The 17,313-nt window shown below is 39.5% G+C and overlaps 1 protein-coding gene across 2 annotated transcripts in view; it reads left to right on the top strand.

The window, feature by feature from the left end:
• Positions 1-17,313, top strand: part of tent4b (terminal nucleotidyltransferase 4B) — a 33,034-nt gene extending 15,721 nt beyond the window's left edge. Inside the window, exons 2-12 of one of the 2 annotated variants that reach the window (XM_036584072.1) lie at positions 1,005-1,128; positions 5,889-5,935; positions 8,618-8,738; positions 8,858-8,965; positions 11,687-11,815; positions 12,011-12,224; positions 12,338-12,464; positions 12,632-12,741; positions 13,024-13,220; positions 13,305-13,454; positions 14,500-17,313. In XM_036584072.1, the coding sequence (XP_036439965.1) occupies positions 1,005-1,128; positions 5,889-5,935; positions 8,618-8,738; positions 8,858-8,965; positions 11,687-11,815; positions 12,011-12,224; positions 12,338-12,464; positions 12,632-12,741; positions 13,024-13,220; positions 13,305-13,454; positions 14,500-14,649 (1,477 nt within the window). In that variant the 3' untranslated portion in view covers positions 14,650-17,313. Of the gene's footprint in view, positions 1-1,004; positions 1,129-5,888; positions 5,936-8,617; positions 8,739-8,857; positions 8,966-11,686; positions 11,816-12,010; positions 12,225-12,337; positions 12,465-12,631; positions 12,742-13,023; positions 13,221-13,304; positions 13,455-14,496 lie in introns of both variants that reach the window. The other variant, XM_036584071.1, reaches the window with a different exon arrangement.

The raw sequence follows: 17,313 nt of genomic DNA, 5'->3' as shown, positions 1-17,313 counted from the left end.
ACCACCACAGTCTTTTGTTTTAAATGACAGTGCACAGTTCATTTCTGATGAAGAGCCTGAAATTGAAGTTTTATTGGTCATACCTGTAGTGTATTCTGGTAACAGAAGAGAGACATTAACACGGAACGCACTATTTCCTGTGTTTGTTATGGTGGTGCACTATTGATGTTGTAGGTCTGTTGTGCTTTAGATCAGTGGCATTGTGAACTCTGAAGTATCAGGCTAAAGTAATGAACAGTTGGACTGTGTATAGAAAATCCTTTGTGGTACCTAAATGGTTCACGTCAATATTTGCATCTATATAGACAAACATCCCTTCAAATGAAAGTTGACTTCCTGTTTCATTTCATATTGAATGTGCTGGAGTGCCAAAGCAACAAAAATTGTCGCTGTCCAGTTACTTCCAGGTGGCATTGTGTGTTTGCCAGTAGTGGAATGTAGTCTGCAGGTTTGGAATGGACTCCCATAGTTACCTTATTTTAATATGCTTTGTAGATGCGTGCCTGCAATTAACATCACATTACATTACATTTTCACTAATCCTAAACCTTTACCTCAACCCAAAACCATATCCTCACCGTAACCTTGGTCCTAACCCTAACTGTGGTCCAGATCCTAACAATAACGCTGTTGAGAATCAACACAGTTTGACCAGTTATTTTGAACTGTGAATAGTCTATATGGGGCTATCCAAATAAAGTGGATTTATTTATTCAGTTACCTTGTTTAAATCCCAAGCTATGTTAGATTAGTGTGTTACTTAACAGGGTGTGTCAGATGTGCAATTTGTCTCTGTCAAGCTGTAATACCTGTGAGAACTTTGCAGATTGAATGTGTGATTGACAGGTGTAAATGTATCAACCTGTTTTTTTCCCCTTTCCTTTGACACCATCATTAAGGCAAAGCATTTAGAGGTTATTCTACAAAGCTGGCTCATTCAAATTTTCTCATTTGCTGAATACTTCATCAACTCTTTTGCTTTCTATTTCCCTGTCTGTGTGTAGGCTTCATGAGGAGATAAAAGACTTCTACGAGTACATGTCTCCTCGGCCAGAGGAAGAGCGGATGAGGCTGGAGGTCGTCGACAGAATCCAGAGAGTCATCAAGGACCTGTGGCCCAGTGCAGAGGTATGTCTCTCTTTTTTCACATGGGTATTTGCGACATGGTAGTGTTAAAAGGAAATTTATTTTTTATTAAATATGAATGTGCTGTCAATTAAATACGACTATGAGATGAGATTTTGGCTTAAAACATTCATGGTGAAGAGGTGCATACAAGGTGCTGTATGGTAAAGTATTACCCAAATACCCCTCCTGTTTAACACTTAATCATTATCAGCACAGAGGACATGTGTAGACTCACTGGTCATTTTGGATAGTAAAGAAAATGATTATATTAAAGTCATAGACATTGTAACCCCTGGTTCCTATCTTACAAACCTGATATTGCTTGTTTTCATGGGGCTGTTTTGTGTTCTGTTTTCTTTCTTTAAAATGACAGTGGAGGGAAGCCTGTGGCACAGTACTTTAACAGACAGAATCCATATTTACAGAAGGGAAGATTACAAATTTTTTTTAGTTTTAATGTGGTGGTTATGTGGTTTTGAACTGTTCTTCCAAAACAATCTGAAGCACGCAGCAAATAACAACCATTGCAGTTTACCTAGTTTTTGCTATCTGTCAGTACTGCTCAAGCTAAGGATAAATACTGATGTGACACCAGTACGGATGATATACTGGACAGACGCATACACAAAAAGGTTCTGTTGTCTTCTATGACTTTTGGCCCATATTTAGCCTGAACAAAATGGGCTTGTTATCTGTATATTTGGTCAGGAAGAAGTCCCAATCAGTTATTGTCACAACTCCACATTCTGTCTGTAATTGCCCAGCAGGCACCCAGTGTGCTCACTTTTTTTCTAACCTGAGAGGGAAAAATGTTGTTTAATGCCTTGTTTGACAGAGTTTATATGGTTTAGTTTAGTTTTTTTTTGTGTTTGGAGTACAGTAGAGGAGTACAGTAGGGCAATCTTTTTGCTCTCCCACTGGATTGTTTTGTAAACACGCAGACCAGCTCTCATTCACTTCAGCTCTCCCACACAAAATCTGTTTTAAAACATGGACTGTTGTAAATACTCAGCAAACGGTAGCTTTCACATCCTTTTGTGCAAATGTGCTTCTGTCTTTCTAAAGGTTTTCTACTGTGGGCTTCATACCACATGACAGGGGACTGTCTTTATCAGTCCTGTGACATTTTTAAGAGGTCTGTAGACCACAGAGACCATTGTACTCTAGGACTGTCTTTGGGCCTCAAAGACCATATCCTGAACAAGAATACAAAATTGCTCTAATCAAAGGCTTTACTTGAGGCCTTTCAATATGGCAAAAACATGACTTCTCAAAACTTGAAGAAAATTACACAATATACGATATGTCATGAATTTGTTTTTTTGAAATTCACGCACTAAATATACCAGGAAAATGTCAGTGCCACATTTCAGAAAGGCTATAAAATATTTTATATATATATATATATATATATATATATATATATATAATATAATCCATATCGGCTGTAGAGAAACCCAATACCTTGAGGCAATTCCTGATTTGCATACATGCCCCTGAGTAATGCGTGCATGTGCACCATTAGATGGACCTTAACCAAAGCAAGCAACATGTGGTGTTGGATGTCAGCGGTGGATTATTTCACACTTGAGAGTGCAGTAGTGAAAATGCTTATTGCAAAATCTGTAACAGCAGTAATTTGAGGGGAAGCAACGGTAGTGGGTGATAATTCTTCGTAAAGTATTACTTATGTCATGATCTTCATACCAAAATATGGCACAGATAATGCAATGTACAAACCATGTAAAACAAAAACATGTTAAAGTTACCCCCTTTAGCTGTATGGCTGAGTCTGTTCTCTTTCAGCAAGCCCACATCTCCTGCTGTATAGCTTGTTGCTGTCTGTGGTAATATCAGTCCAGGTTGTAGCATTTAGCCTAGGGTAGGGCTGGGCGATAAAACGATAACGATAAGTATCGCGATATAACTTTTCCTTGATAGAGCGATAAGACAGGTTCGATAAATATTCGATAAATGTTCGATATAATACACCAGTCTCACACTTCCACGTTTTAGCGGTGTTAAATCACGTCTGCAGTGCCGTGTTACAGCGCCATATTTTAGCATTTGTGCATTCTCGAGCAACGAAAGTGAAAGAAAGAAGTGGGTTCATGTTCGAAAGTAAACTGAGGAAGCTGTGAGGCACTGGAGAGCGGGAGAGCGCTAGGCTAGCTGTTTTTAGCTGCTGGCTAACTTCAAGCAGCGCTCCGGCAAAACACAGTGAATTGATGATACGGTAGATCAAACAAGACACAAAATCACCACTTTCAGTTTAAACATACCTAAAAGGAGGACTCTGTGACTGGTGTGAGAGATTCACACTGCAGATAATGCTTTTACACAGCGAACGTCAGATATACTGCGGTTCACCCCTTAAACTACTACGGTAGCATAGAGAAATCCAGTCGTCGCTAGCTGGTGTCTGAATACTGTGATATGCTCTGACATGGATGTGGTAGGAGTGACAGCAGTGACCAACCGAACTAAGTTGACGTTGTTGAGAAACTAAAGAGTTTAGCACTGTTGTTGGCCACTTGTTTAGCATTTGTAACGGGGTAGCCGAGCGCTCGTCACCAGACAGCTAAAAATAATCTGTTTTCTTTCTTAAATCATGACTATTACAAAAATTGCAGCTGTGCATTTCAAGCTGATAAAAACAGCTCAGAAACTTTCTCCCACTCTTCCATGACAGATTAGTGAAATGTTCCACTGTTTGCTGAGTGTTTGTCATGATCGGACCATAAGTGATAGTTTAAAACCACAGTTAACCACCCAGGAGCAAAATCAGCCTTCAAACGTGAAAGAAATCATGATTTGACATTTATCGCGATATGTATCGATATCGAACGATATGAATTTTGTTTATCATGATAACGTTTTTGGCCATATCGCCCAGCTCTAGCCTAGGGTAACGATACCCCTTTAGCATTGCAGCCTTCTAGCTGTGCTCCTGTTTCCTCTAGCACTGCCTGCAGTGCTCCTCCATCAGTCAGACAACGGTGCGGTCTTGGGGCATTGCATCAAGCTGAAAATTTCTGCCTGAACAGCTGCTACTAAGAACATGAATGACTGTAGTATTTACTCCAGCAGTATCTGACGCACGTAGATGGAAGTAAGACTGTATGGGACACATGTTTGAGACAGAAATATATGGAAATACTATAGTAAAGCACATTTGACACAATGTTCAGGGCTTCTTTGCTTAGGTTTTTCTCCCAGAACTGTTGTATAAATAGAACACTCGAGGTCATGTGTTATAATCTCTGGTACTCACCTTTGGCTCGTGCCTGCAACCAAATTCACAACTATGATATTATTTGCCATAACAACCTCCCCCTCATGTTTTATTGCTTAAATATATCACAATAACGATAACCTGTCGTCACATTGCTCACCTTTAGCCTGGTTGCTATCAGTGCTCTCAGGTTACATATTACCTTCAGGCAGTTCCATTCTCAGACATTTCCATTCTGAACTGCTTATATATGAGGGGTGAGAGTGAGTATGTGTGTGTGTGTGTTTATAAGTAAGAGTGAGATATTTAGAGCCTTCTGGAGTATGAGCACGTTTCTGCAGTGTAGCATGTTTAGTGCTGAGGCCAACAGTAGTTGCTAGCAAATCACAATCCACTCCTGTGTGTGTATATAAGAAGATTGAGGGTTTAACTGTGTAAATAGAGCAGAGGGTGAATAAAGGCTTTAACTTCTATTTCTGACTCTACCAAACACACACACGCGCGTCACAAAGCCTCTTTAAAGCACCGAGATTATGAATCGGGATATTTGTGTAAAAGTACGTTTTGTCTTAACTGCGGAAGATAGAGTTCTGAAACTAGACACGAATGTGCTCACATAATTGCTTCTCCCTCATTTATTTGCATGGTTTTTATGTGAATGCTGTCTTATATCAATTAAAATCCAAAAGCCTATAAGCCTTTTCGGACACTCTCTGGAAATGAAAGTCAGGCCTGCTGTGCATGTTGACACACCTTGTGAGGACAAGCCTTTTTAGATGGCATCGGTCCTAAACACAGCAGTGGATTCAAGCCGATTCCAGCAGAGAGCTGCATTGGATAAAAGAATGAATATTATCTGATTCTGTAATAAATCTAATCTGAAATACCATAGAATTGCTTTTAGCACAGCATAATGTTAAGTGATTATGACAACAGTAGCCACATGTGGTCTGACGTTAACAGAAGAACAAGAAGTATTACTCTAGAATTACAGTTCAGCATTTGCACTGTAAGAACAGTCCTGTGCAAATGTCAGTGGTCAACCTTTCATTTATTCAGTTTCCAGTCAAAATGGCCAGTAAGTACAAGTTATTGACTTTTCCAAAACAGACATTTACAGGGATATTTCCCTTGCTTCTTGTAAGACCAGTTTATTAAACAAGTAGAATCGGGTAGAAACCTGCAGCCAGTTTGTGGATAAGCCCTTTGTCAATAATCTTGGACACCCCTGGTATAAGTCATCATATTGGTTATGCATTTCTGCTATTACGCTAATATTGTGTTTTGCTGGCACTAAAATGAACTTCAGTTAAAAAGACCTCATTTTAAAGCATAGTAGTTTGTAAAGAAAAAAAAGTTTGATCGGTTTCAGTATCAGTATTAAAAAAGAGTTAGTGATACTGTGCCAGGTCTAATGGTTTAATATGTATATACATGTCTAAATCACTAGGGTGGAACATTTGTAGGCCTGCATTAATGCTTGATGGTAACCTGTTTGTGATGTTTTTGTTGTTGCTGTTGGCAGGTCCAGGTGTTTGGCAGTTTCAGCACTGGCCTGTATTTGCCTACAAGGTAAGGTTCCCACATCCATTTTTCCTCTCTTTTTTATTGTAATTGGTTCTTATGTGTAGACCTCAGGCAAGCAGTGAATAATAGGCTGTATCTTATCTCAAGAAAACACTCTTGGCTATGTGTATGACTTTGTGTGGTCTGAATACACACATACACATGCATACACATACACACAGCTTAGGAGAGCTTCATAGAGTTTCAGTCTGTTGTTGAATGGTTGTGTTTTTAAATCAGTGTTAGACTGTACTACAAACTGTAGGTTAAGGAGTGGTGTTTGGTTTTGTAGGTTGATGTTTGTACATGAATGTGTACAGTACTTTGCAGTTAGAGACTACTTTCCAGTCAAAGTGACCATTAAATACAAGTAAAGTTCTTGTCTTTTCAGAAAATATTTCTGAGGAGTTCAGATATAAAATACTATTCATGCATAAGGAGGGGGCAAATCAAAGAAAAAAAAAGTGGAAAAGTGGGAGTTTCCAAAACTTTAAAAAAAATGTTAAAAAAGGAAATGGGACTTCTAACAACCACACTAGACCTGGTCGACCACCAAGACTGTCCCCTTTAGATAAAAAGACCTTAAAGAACTTTGTGCTTAAGTACTTTTAAGTACTTTTTAAACAGTATTTAAAGGTTTAATCTTTGAGAGACAGGAGAAAATTAATCCATTCTTGCATCAGACTAGAATAAATTAAAAGTGTTTCTGTGCATCCTTCCACTGTGAGAACTCAACTGAACGCTATGAGTCTGAAAGGATGTGTAGCTGTCATGAAGCAATTACTCAGAAAAGGAAATGCACAACGCTCTAAGACTGCTCTAAGACTGCTCTAAGACTGCTCTTGCAGGTGTGGGAAAAATATCCCTGCAGATTTCTTTGAAAAACTGAAAGCAAGTCTCTGAAAAAGAATGAATGAGCACAGTTGTGATGTGGACACACTTGTAAATATGATATTTAGTTAAGGCTTCTGTTTAATTTTCGGTTAAGCATGTTTCCTGCTTTTTTTTCTAATTTTGGAAAATAAATACTTTGAACTTGGTCATTTTGATAGGAAATAAAATAAAACAAAGGGTGGTCTGTGACTTACTCACAGTACTGAATGTTGGGGATTAAATTCTTTTATCTGTGCTGATCCTCTGCGTGTGCATTGTTGCCAGGATCGCGTCACAGTTTTACTATATTTACACGTCACCTGGATTACTAAATCTGGATTAGTGGAATAAATCAGCCTTTGTGTATGTCTGTGGCCAGAAGCATTGCTTCATGCACAAATAGAAACAGTGCTTAATGTTCTGTAGTATTTGTGTTTCTGGGTATAGAACCATTTTTAGTCCTTAATTCGTTCATCTGACAGACCACCAAACTGCTTACCTGGGATGCTAATTATGGGGTTACCCAGAAAACCTATGTATTTTTACACACAGACAGAGCCTGATGTAATACAGAGAAACAATCATTTTTTATAACTGAGGCATGAAAGTCTAGCTGAAAACTAAGATCAAGGGCAGAAGCTTGATGCTTCATGTCTTGGTTAAGATGTTTGCACATATTTTTATTTATTTTTTTATTACATTTGAGACCTTTCATACAAGGATAATATATTCTACACCAGCAGCAACAAGACAGAAATATGGTGTAACAGCTAAATGATTAAGTATATAATGACAAATAATACAGAAAAGAGAAAAAGGCTAACATACCTTTTGGTAACATGAGTTACTTGTTCCCAGCCACGATTGAGAACAACGTAGATGACAGGAATGTAAGTGATTAACTGATTAACTCTTAACCAGCAAGACACAATTGTTTGAACAGTGCTATTGGATAAAAATAACATTTTATTTCAGTTGTTAATAATAAACAAGTAGGTTCATCATTGAATAGGTGGGTTTATCATTCAAATTGTATGCATGAGGGCGCAAAAGGCAGTTGTTTTTGCTAGATAGGTCTACAAAAAAATAAAGCACACAGCAAAAATGAATGGTGTTTAGGAAGGTTTTTCGAGAGAACGATAGCTTAACTGCAGCAGTGTACCATATCAAAAGCAAACATCTGCAAGCGATAAGACAAGACTGTTTCATATATGTTCTCTGAGAAAAAGTGTGAGAAAATCGCACATAGGTATAGAGGTGGGCAAAAATGTAATAATAAGTTCAAGATGCACACTATGTCTTAGTATTTATTTTTCTGACATCCAACAAAATAGTGCCACATTAAAAAAAAAAAAAGTGTGTGTGTGTGTATGTATATATATATATATATATATATATATATATATATATATATATATATATATATATATATATATATATATATATTAGCCCATCACTGTATATTCCAGTAATTTCAACAACATTGTAGCTTCGGGCTCTTACTGTATGTTTAATAAACTTTTAGGCCGATTACCTCATATCCTGGATTATACCTGGTTCTACCATCTGTACTGTCATCAATGGTCCATACATGGAAAAACGTCTTAATATTTCAGTGCATTAAAACAGTTCATTTGATGTGTGTGCCCTTTTGTAGTTGTGTATCAAGTATTTTACAGTGGTCAAACATAGCCCAGCCAAGTTTCAGAATTAATCATTTGCTAAAATTTGGTGAATGATGTCCCTAATGAGTGCTTCATGGTTAGTACAGTAGTAATATAGAGGCATGTATGTCATACTCTTTGTGTGTTTCAGTGATATAGACCTGGTGGTGTTTGGACACTGGGAGACACTTCCTCTGTGGACACTGGAGGAGGCACTACGTAAAAGGAACGTTGCAGACGAGAACTCTGTCAAAGTGCTTGACAAAGCAACGGTATGTACAGTATATGTGCATGTGTCTGGTTGTGTAGTCACATCTGGAATCTGCTTAACATGCTAGACTGCCACAGGGTGTACCAAAGCTGACGTGTCTGTGTGTGTGTGTCCATTCAGGTTCCTATTATCAAACTGACAGACTCACACACTGAGGTCAAAGTGGACATCAGCTTTAACGTGCGCAGCGGAGTGAAGGCTGCCAATCTTATCAAAGACTTCAAAAAGGTATGTGACGCTGTGTTTGTGTGTGTGCATGTGAATTTATCCACACACCTTCTTGTTCTATATTTGGAAATTCTTCACTGATTGTTGTTTTGCTTGTTTTCTTGCTGTTTGGGGTTTTTCACTTCATGCCATTGTTCTGCTGTGCTATTAATGCATATTGGACTGTCACATAATACCCCTATGCATTTAGTCCTTAGTCTACAATCACATTACAAGCTTTATAGATTCAAATTTTTTGCTCAGGTCCGAAGTACCAAGCAGATCTGCTGAGTCACTGGTAGAGCTGGGCGATATGGCCAAAAATGTTATCACGATAAACAAAATTCATATCGTTCGATATCGATACATACCGCGAAAAATGTCAAATCATTATTTCTTTCAAGTTTGAAGGCTGATCTTTGCTCCTGGGTGGTTAATTGCTGTTTTAAACGATCCTTTATGGTCGGAACACGACAAACCCTCGCCAAACAGTGGAACATTTTACAAATCTGTCATGGGAGAGTGGGAGAAAGTGTCTGGTGAGCTGTTTTTACCAGCTGGAAAAAACATGGCTATTTTGTAATAGTCATAATTTAAGAAAGAAAACAGATTATTTTTAGCTGGTGACGAGCGCTCGGCTACCCCGCTACAAATGACATCACAGTATTCAGACACCAGCTAGCGACGACTGGATTTCTCTATACCATCGTAGTAGTTTAAGTGGTGAACCGCAAAATATCTAACACTAGACAAACAGAGTCCTCGTTCTAGGTACGTTTAAACTGAAAGCGGTGCTTTTGTGTCTTGTTTGATCTACAGTATCATCAATTCTCCGTGTTGTGGAGTGACGGAGCGCTGCTTCAAGTTAGCCAGCTGCTAAAAACAACTAGCCTGGAAAGCTAGCGCTCTCCCGCTCTCCAATGCCTCACAGCTTCCTCAGTTTACTTTCGTTTAAATCAGGGCTGTAACTCACATGAACCACTTCTTTCTTTCACTTTCATTGCTTGGGAATGCACTGTAACGCTGCTAAAGCTGGTTAAGATGTTAGGAAAGAGGTGAGTTCGCTGTAGGACAGTATAGTTACACCACTGGCCTCGTTACTCACACTCCGTCACAGGAGAACAGATCGCCGGTTGCTCCACTCAAACAGGGAATGTATAACTCTGTGTTTTAGCTGTTGCTAAAGACTCCTCTTACTCATGGCCCCCTCCCTCTCTAATCATGTAGAAAAACTCGGAAGTGCGCCCTCTCCTGGCGACAGCAGAGTAGTGTCGCTTTCCTTGCAGTAGAAAACGCCACCAAGGCTTTCACTAGAACGTGAAGGTGTGAGAATGGTGTATTATATCGAACATTTATCGAACATGTTGTATCGCTCTATCGAGGAAATGTTATATCGCTATAATTATCGTTATCGTTTTATCGCCCAGCCCTAGTCACTGGTCCTTCACTGACTACGGTCACAGTTACTTGTTACTTCCCCCTTATCCCCCACCCCAACTCCATCATGGTTAGCTGCTGCTGACATGTGATATGCACACACATAGTAAAGTATGACTGAGGAGAAAATAACAGAAACTTGAATTCCCATCTGACTTCTTATTATTGTTGCATGGTCACACATCAGCTACATATCTAGCATAGAACCACATATGAAGATGGCTCAAATTTAGTTTGAAAAGGTCAGATTTTTATGTTCACACTGCTCAGAAAAATCAGAGCTGTCACACATTCGAGGAAAAAAATCTGACTTGTGACAAGCCTTGTAACGTAATTGTAGCCCTAGGGCCCAAACACACCAAACTGACAAAGAGGAACTAATACTAAGGCCAAGTGATGATCCCCTTCTGTCATCTCACCATTGCCTCTCATCTGCTGTGAAAATTTGCACTCAAACGCACCGCAAAGTCTACAGCTGACCCAGATCTACTTATTTCGCCTGCTTGAAAGAGGACAACTCTCTGTAGCAGGAGCTAGCTGTAGCCTGTAAGACAGAAAAACTGCAAAATAAAAAGAAAAGATTCAATTACTTGAATGTCTTAGAAGCCTCATGTGTCCCTGTTTAAGCTGAACCTAGTGAGTACATGTGAAAGTGCACTGGGACTGGGTGGGTAAAAAAAAAAGGCTACTTAAAAGTAGTAAATTAAAAAATACTGTTACTGCTAGTACTGCCTAAAAGTTGTACATTAAACAGTAAAATAAACTATGTGGTTGGCACATCTTCCCAATCGTATTACAAAAAGTAAAAAAGTCCATGAAACAAGTCAGTATCCCATGCTTTATTTAACGTTAGTGTGTTATCAGAGCATTTTGAGAGTATGTCTTTGTGCATTCATAACAGCATTACATATTTTCTTTTTTGGAATGTGGTATTTGGCAAATACTGTTCGTTTAAAAGTGATCCTACCTGCACTGGGGTTGAAGAATTAGGCTATTCCCTGGGTGTCCTCTAGAGAGCGTCATTGCTTGATTTGCTCTCTTTCATTTGTCTTTTTCTGCGCTGATTCACATCTTGGCCAACTGCAGATGCCCATTCAATTGGCTGAAACAGTGCTGACAAGAACTGACTAGAGCCAGTGGTGAAGAACACACACTGCACAAACGATGGCAATGGTCAGCCATGGACACTCATTGTCTGCCTAATGCCGTCCTATGGCCGACTGTCTGCTTGGTGTGTCAGGGTCCTACACACCCCTATTTGTAGTATTTCTCATTTTCAGTTCTATGTGCGTTTTTTCATTTCAGAAATTCCCTGTGTTGCCATATTTGGTGCTGGTGCTAAAACAGTTCCTGCTGCAGAGAGAGCTGAATGAGGTCTTCACTGGAGGAATCGGATCCTACAGCCTGTTTCTCATGGCTGTTAGTTTCCTACAGGTATGTAACACAAACACAGACAGAAGCACCTGTGACTGTCCCACCCAACCCCCAAAGCACACACAAACAAGCACAAGCTGCTGATCCAAGTAGTCCAGCAAAACAAATGGTCAGGTTGCTAGAGTTTTTGAATGTCGTGCACTAGTCACAATTTGTGGCTGGTCGAAACTCATAGACTTTATGTGTGTTGTCTAGCTGCACTACAGAGAGGACGCATGCAGTCCGAATTCCAATATGGGCGTCCTGCTGATTGAGTTCTTTGAGCTATATGGCCGGCACTTTAACTACCTGAAGACAGGCATCCGGATAAAAGATGGTGGCTCATATGTAGCCAAAGATGAAGTGCTGAAAGGCTTGCAGGATGGATACAGACCGTCCATGCTGTACATCGAGGATCCATTGCAGCCAGGTAAACACAGACTCTCACTCAGTCCCTCACTCACTGGAAAAACATAATGCAAGCAAACAGCTTTCCTGTTATTTGTTATTATTTTGTTGAAGTTGCTTTTTCTGTGTGAGCAGGTAATGACGTTGGCAGGAGTTCGTATGGGGCCATGCAGGTGAAACAGGCGTTTGATTATGCATACGTTGTTCTGAGCCATGCTGTCTCTCCTATTGCCAAGTACTACCCTAACAACAAGTCTGAAAGGTGAGAATTCACAAACACACACAACTGTTCTAGCAAGATCTTGAAACAAATGCACAAGAATTCAGAAAGATCACAATGGACACGTGCATGCAGTCATCTGAATTCAGTTGTGAGAGATACAATACAGTTATACAAAACCTGTCTGTCTTTCTTTCTGTGCCCCACAGCATTCTAGGCCGAATAATCCGCGTCACTCGGGAGGTAGCAGAATACCGTGATTGGATCACTGAGCAGTGGGGCGGGCAGTCTCAAAGTGAGCCTGCCCTCAACTGCAACGGTATGATCTTTTATCATATCCACCAACAGCCAAAACCATCTCTCAGATAACTGTCCAGTGATATGGTTTTCCTATAATGAGCATGTGCTACCATTTCTTTTTTTTCTTTTTTAATTGCTTAGATGTGGGCAAAACTGTTTGGATTGTGAGTAAAGGCACATTTTGACTGCGGAGAGAGAATGTTTTTAAATGAATGTGTTTTTCCTTTTTCTCTTCTTATTTGTACTTCTCAGATTTAAGGCAGGCTCTAATGCTTTTTGTGCCTTTTCTGTGTCCTTTTAGGAAATGATGTCACCCTCCTAGTGGAGCCTCAGGAGCTTGATGAGTGTAATAACAACCTATCTGACGAGGTCGTGGTCCTTCCTCCTGCCCCTCGGAGCAAAGCGTCCTCCAACTCTTCCTCCCCTCCTCCCTCCTCACCTTCATCACCATCTTCATCATTATCACCCTCTCCTTCTTCTACAGCGTCCAGTGATGCGGTGAGTACACACGTCACCAAATGAAGGCTTCTGGTTTGCCAAATGTTTTACAGTTCCACTGACCAGCCTGTTTTCTGTCTGTAGGATTCTGATGGAACACCCTGTAAGACAGTAAAACAGCTGGCCATGCGGGGCTCCAGTGCTCACAGAGACAACCCTGAAAGGCATCTGACCAATCACAGAGCACAGAATCACTCCATGACTACACCCACCACCAGCCACAAAGGCAGCAAGGTAGAATCACAGCAACAGACTAACACAACCCCACAGCAACACAAAACTGCAAGTTATGCTGAATGAATATTATACATTTTACATTTAAAATTCCATTAAGAATTAAAAATTAAATGAAAATGTTAGGATTATACCGGTATCAGATTTTGTTTCTTGAGTTGAAGTGGTAGTCTAATCAGAGATGGAATTTGCACAATTTCCCCTTACCCCAGACTGTAGTCGATCAGCCAAGACAAGTTTCTGTAGTTTAGCACTGGAGCAAGGAGAGGAGCAGTGAAAGCTTGCCAATTAGTATCAGCTGAACTGCAAGTCATCATACATTTACCTCAAAATGTGCACACTGTACACAGTGTTCTAGCAGATCCTTAAAAATTCTTATGAGGTCTTAAATAGATCTTTAAAAGGTCATAAAATGCCTGAATGTCTTATTTTTTATAAAGAGTTTGTATTTAGTAAGATGTGTATTTAAAACTATACCGAAATATTGGGCTGACGGTGGTTCTGTCATTAGAAACTGACCATTTATGAAGGGCTTGAGCACAGCAGCATTGATAAAATAAAACCCACAGCAGGACCATAACAAAGCTAAACACACTGAAAACTGTGCAAGTAAAAGGCAGCAGTTAATGGAGCTGTATAGGGAATTAGAGAAGAGGGCTTCCATGACATGTCATGAATGGACTGCTTCTTGAAGAACAGTGGTTGAAAATCTTTTTTTATCTTTGTTTATTATTGTGTAAATGAATGCAGTGTCTAACTAATCAGGTGTTTAAAGGCTGTGTATTAGGCAGGAGTGGGGAGAGCCAGAATCCAGCACAGCTTGGAGATAACAGCTAATCCTGGTAATTAAATGCCAAGTTCTATATCAGGTGTGTTTGAGCAGGAAAATACCAAACTGTGCAGGAATCCAGCCCTCCCGGACTCCTAACCCCTGGCTTAAAGGGTTTGATGTACTGGGTTGCATTAAAGTCTACAAGTAAAAGATCGTCAGACGTCAGTGAAAAGGCACATTGTATTAATATTTTTTACCCTTCTCCTCCAGCAGAGCCGGCAGTTTCGGCCAAGCAAAAGCTCTCAAGGCCAGCAGAGCATCTCCAGCAACAAAAGCCACCAAAGCAGCAAGGGCCATCACCAAGGCAACGGCAAAAGGAGGAAACCTCAGCGGGAGGCGGTGCAAGAGGACTTGTGCAGATAGGGGGTGCTGTTTTCCCAGACTCACACAAGCGATTTCTTCCACAGCCACAGGGGGGTGCTGGCAGTGGTACTCTTTACCCCTGTCTGAGGGATATGCGATTTTTTTTTTAAGCAGTTTAAAAAAAAACAAAAGAAAATCAAGCGGGGTGGAGTTCCAGTGGCTTAAATCATGCAGGAGAGGTTTAATTTCCTCTGCCACTGGCTTCTGTACTGCTTCTTCTACCTGTGGTGGAACTGTGCCTGTCCTTTTCCCTGCAGAACCCCCTAGTGGTGTGGAGGACCAAGGACTCTTGGAGAGATGGCGACTCAAGGAGCAATACCTTGAAGCCCTGGACTTAACGCCTCACTAAGGAAAAATGTAAAGAAAAAAATATATAAAAGACTCAAATAAAAAAAAGTTATATTAAAGTAAATGAGAAGATTTTTAAAATTATAAAGATGCATATAAAAAAACTGAAAAATGCAATCAGTGAGATTCGGGACAGGAATTATGCATGAAGGTTTTTTTTTGTTGCCTTTTTTCCCGTTTTTCCTTTTTGACGAGTGGAAATCTTTTGTCGTGTGCTGATTCGATGGATTTATAGAAAAAAAACAACATAAGTAAGAAAAAAAACATCAAAAATGGTAAAATGGTAAAAAGTCTCTAAAATATAAGGAAATTTTCATATGAATTTTTACAGGATCATTCAGATTTTGACACTGCATAGACGCACGCACACAAACTACAGTTTCACAAAGCCAAGCTAGGAGTTAGGTTCTGTTGCCAACATTCATCATCAGCATCATCAGATAAGCTCAAAGGACAAATAAAAAGTCACATCAATCATTTCTTATAATACTTATAATACCTTAAAAACAGTGACAGTTGTCTTTAAAGTCAGGTGATTTTGCTGCTCAGTCAAACTGTTCCAGCGTTGCAATATCTTCTGAACCAGGCAGATATAGACACACTGTAGTTGTCATCTTGTAATATGGGAGTGTCGTTTAGGGCTAAATCATTTTAGGGAAAACTGTGATGGCTGTTATTTTTTTTTATTTTTTTTTCTTTTTCCTTCTTCTATACAGAAGAACTCTAAACTCTGGGCCTTTTTTGGCCAAGAAGACCAGCACATCCATTTTTTCAGACTCAGGCTGGAATGCTGAGGGTTGTATTCCAGACTTTCAGTTCTGAAGCTCTGCGTTATTAAGTTAAATTTCCCCAATTAAAACTTGAATGTTGATTAGTGTAGGATAGAATTAATATTGCACCTCTTGCGATTTGAAAATTTCATACTTTCAAATTGCAGATTTGATGTAAAAATTATTCATTGTTCAGCCCTAATGTCAATGGTGTGTTCTGCTCAGACATGAAGCACAAAATTAGTGGAAGACTAGGCTAGAATGCACCAGTCTAATTCTTATCTAACAGGATTGGCACTGTTTTTAAGGTAAATGGATACTTAACCAAGAAATGATTCATGCGACTAATTTTGTTGCCCGAGGAGCTTGTTTGTGTGTGAGCGTGTGTGTGAGTTGCGTGTATTTGTTTGTTTTTGCGTTTGCATGTGTCTGAATTCTGTATTAATGTATGTGCAAAGCAGTCTGTTTCTAAAAGAATGTACGTTTGTGATTTATGTTTCTGGTGGTGCATGAGCGTCTGTATATATGATGGTGTTCGAGATGGGCTTGTGTGAGCAGGCCACTCTTATGCACTCACTCACACACATACATAGACAGCCTTACCTATACATATATGCTATTTTTTTCACTGGCTGTTGACAGAATAGAGTCACATTGGTGTACAACAGCAGCTGTCTCGACCGTTTCCATGGCCTACATGCACTAATAGAGAGAGAATATTTTAGAAATCACTTCCTAGCTGTACTTCTCAAATATGAAAGACTTTGAGTGGCTGTTTTTCCCCTGAGTATCAGTCCCCCAAGTCATTTGTAATTGTCAGTGTATTTCTTTTTATGAAAGACTTAAGAATTAGAAACGGTTTAAATATCAATGTGACGGTAGAACCTAGAGGCCACGTATGCGTGTGTCTCATCTCTGTGGGCCGTTTGGTTTTGGTATATTTGGTCCTGTGCTGAGTCACTGTTGAGAATTTAAATGCCTCCTTTTTCTGCTTTCAAGGAATATCGAGTGACCAAGTTACTTTGTAAAAGTTGAGAGAGACCATTTTAACAGTCAGATAGTTATTTTAATATGTGGCTGGTCTACTTACTTTAAAAAGGGAGATTAGGTTGTTTTGGTGATTTTATTTTTTTTTTAATTTCTTCTTTCTTCCATCAAAGTCGTGCTTAAGACTCCTGTCCTCGTAAACCGAATTATCACTGCAGTTCATCAGCTGGCCCCTAGGTGGTGGTATAACCCAATTTTTTATTTTTGCAGAGGTTCCAGATTCAATTGTAATGCCTGTTTTGAATTGATTGTTCATCCATATGAATGATTTAGCTTGATGTTCACAAATATGCCCTCAGATGAAGCTGATGTGGTTGGTACCATCACGTGGCAGAAGATTTGAAACCTCTGAAGGAGACAGAAAGAGCATTTTAAGGGTAATCGGTGCCATTTAGAAATCTTTATACACCAATGCAATGCCAATATTCATGGTTTCGGCTGAAATGTATTCATAATAACCCATGCAATAAAAAACACAGCACAATTATCAAAAACAAAA

This window comes from Colossoma macropomum, unplaced genomic scaffold, assembly GCF_904425465.1.
Source record: "Colossoma macropomum unplaced genomic scaffold, Colossoma_macropomum, whole genome shotgun sequence".
Lineage (NCBI taxonomy): Eukaryota > Metazoa > Chordata > Actinopteri > Characiformes > Serrasalmidae > Colossoma > Colossoma macropomum.
This window is presented reverse-complemented; position numbering and strand designations above follow the sequence as displayed.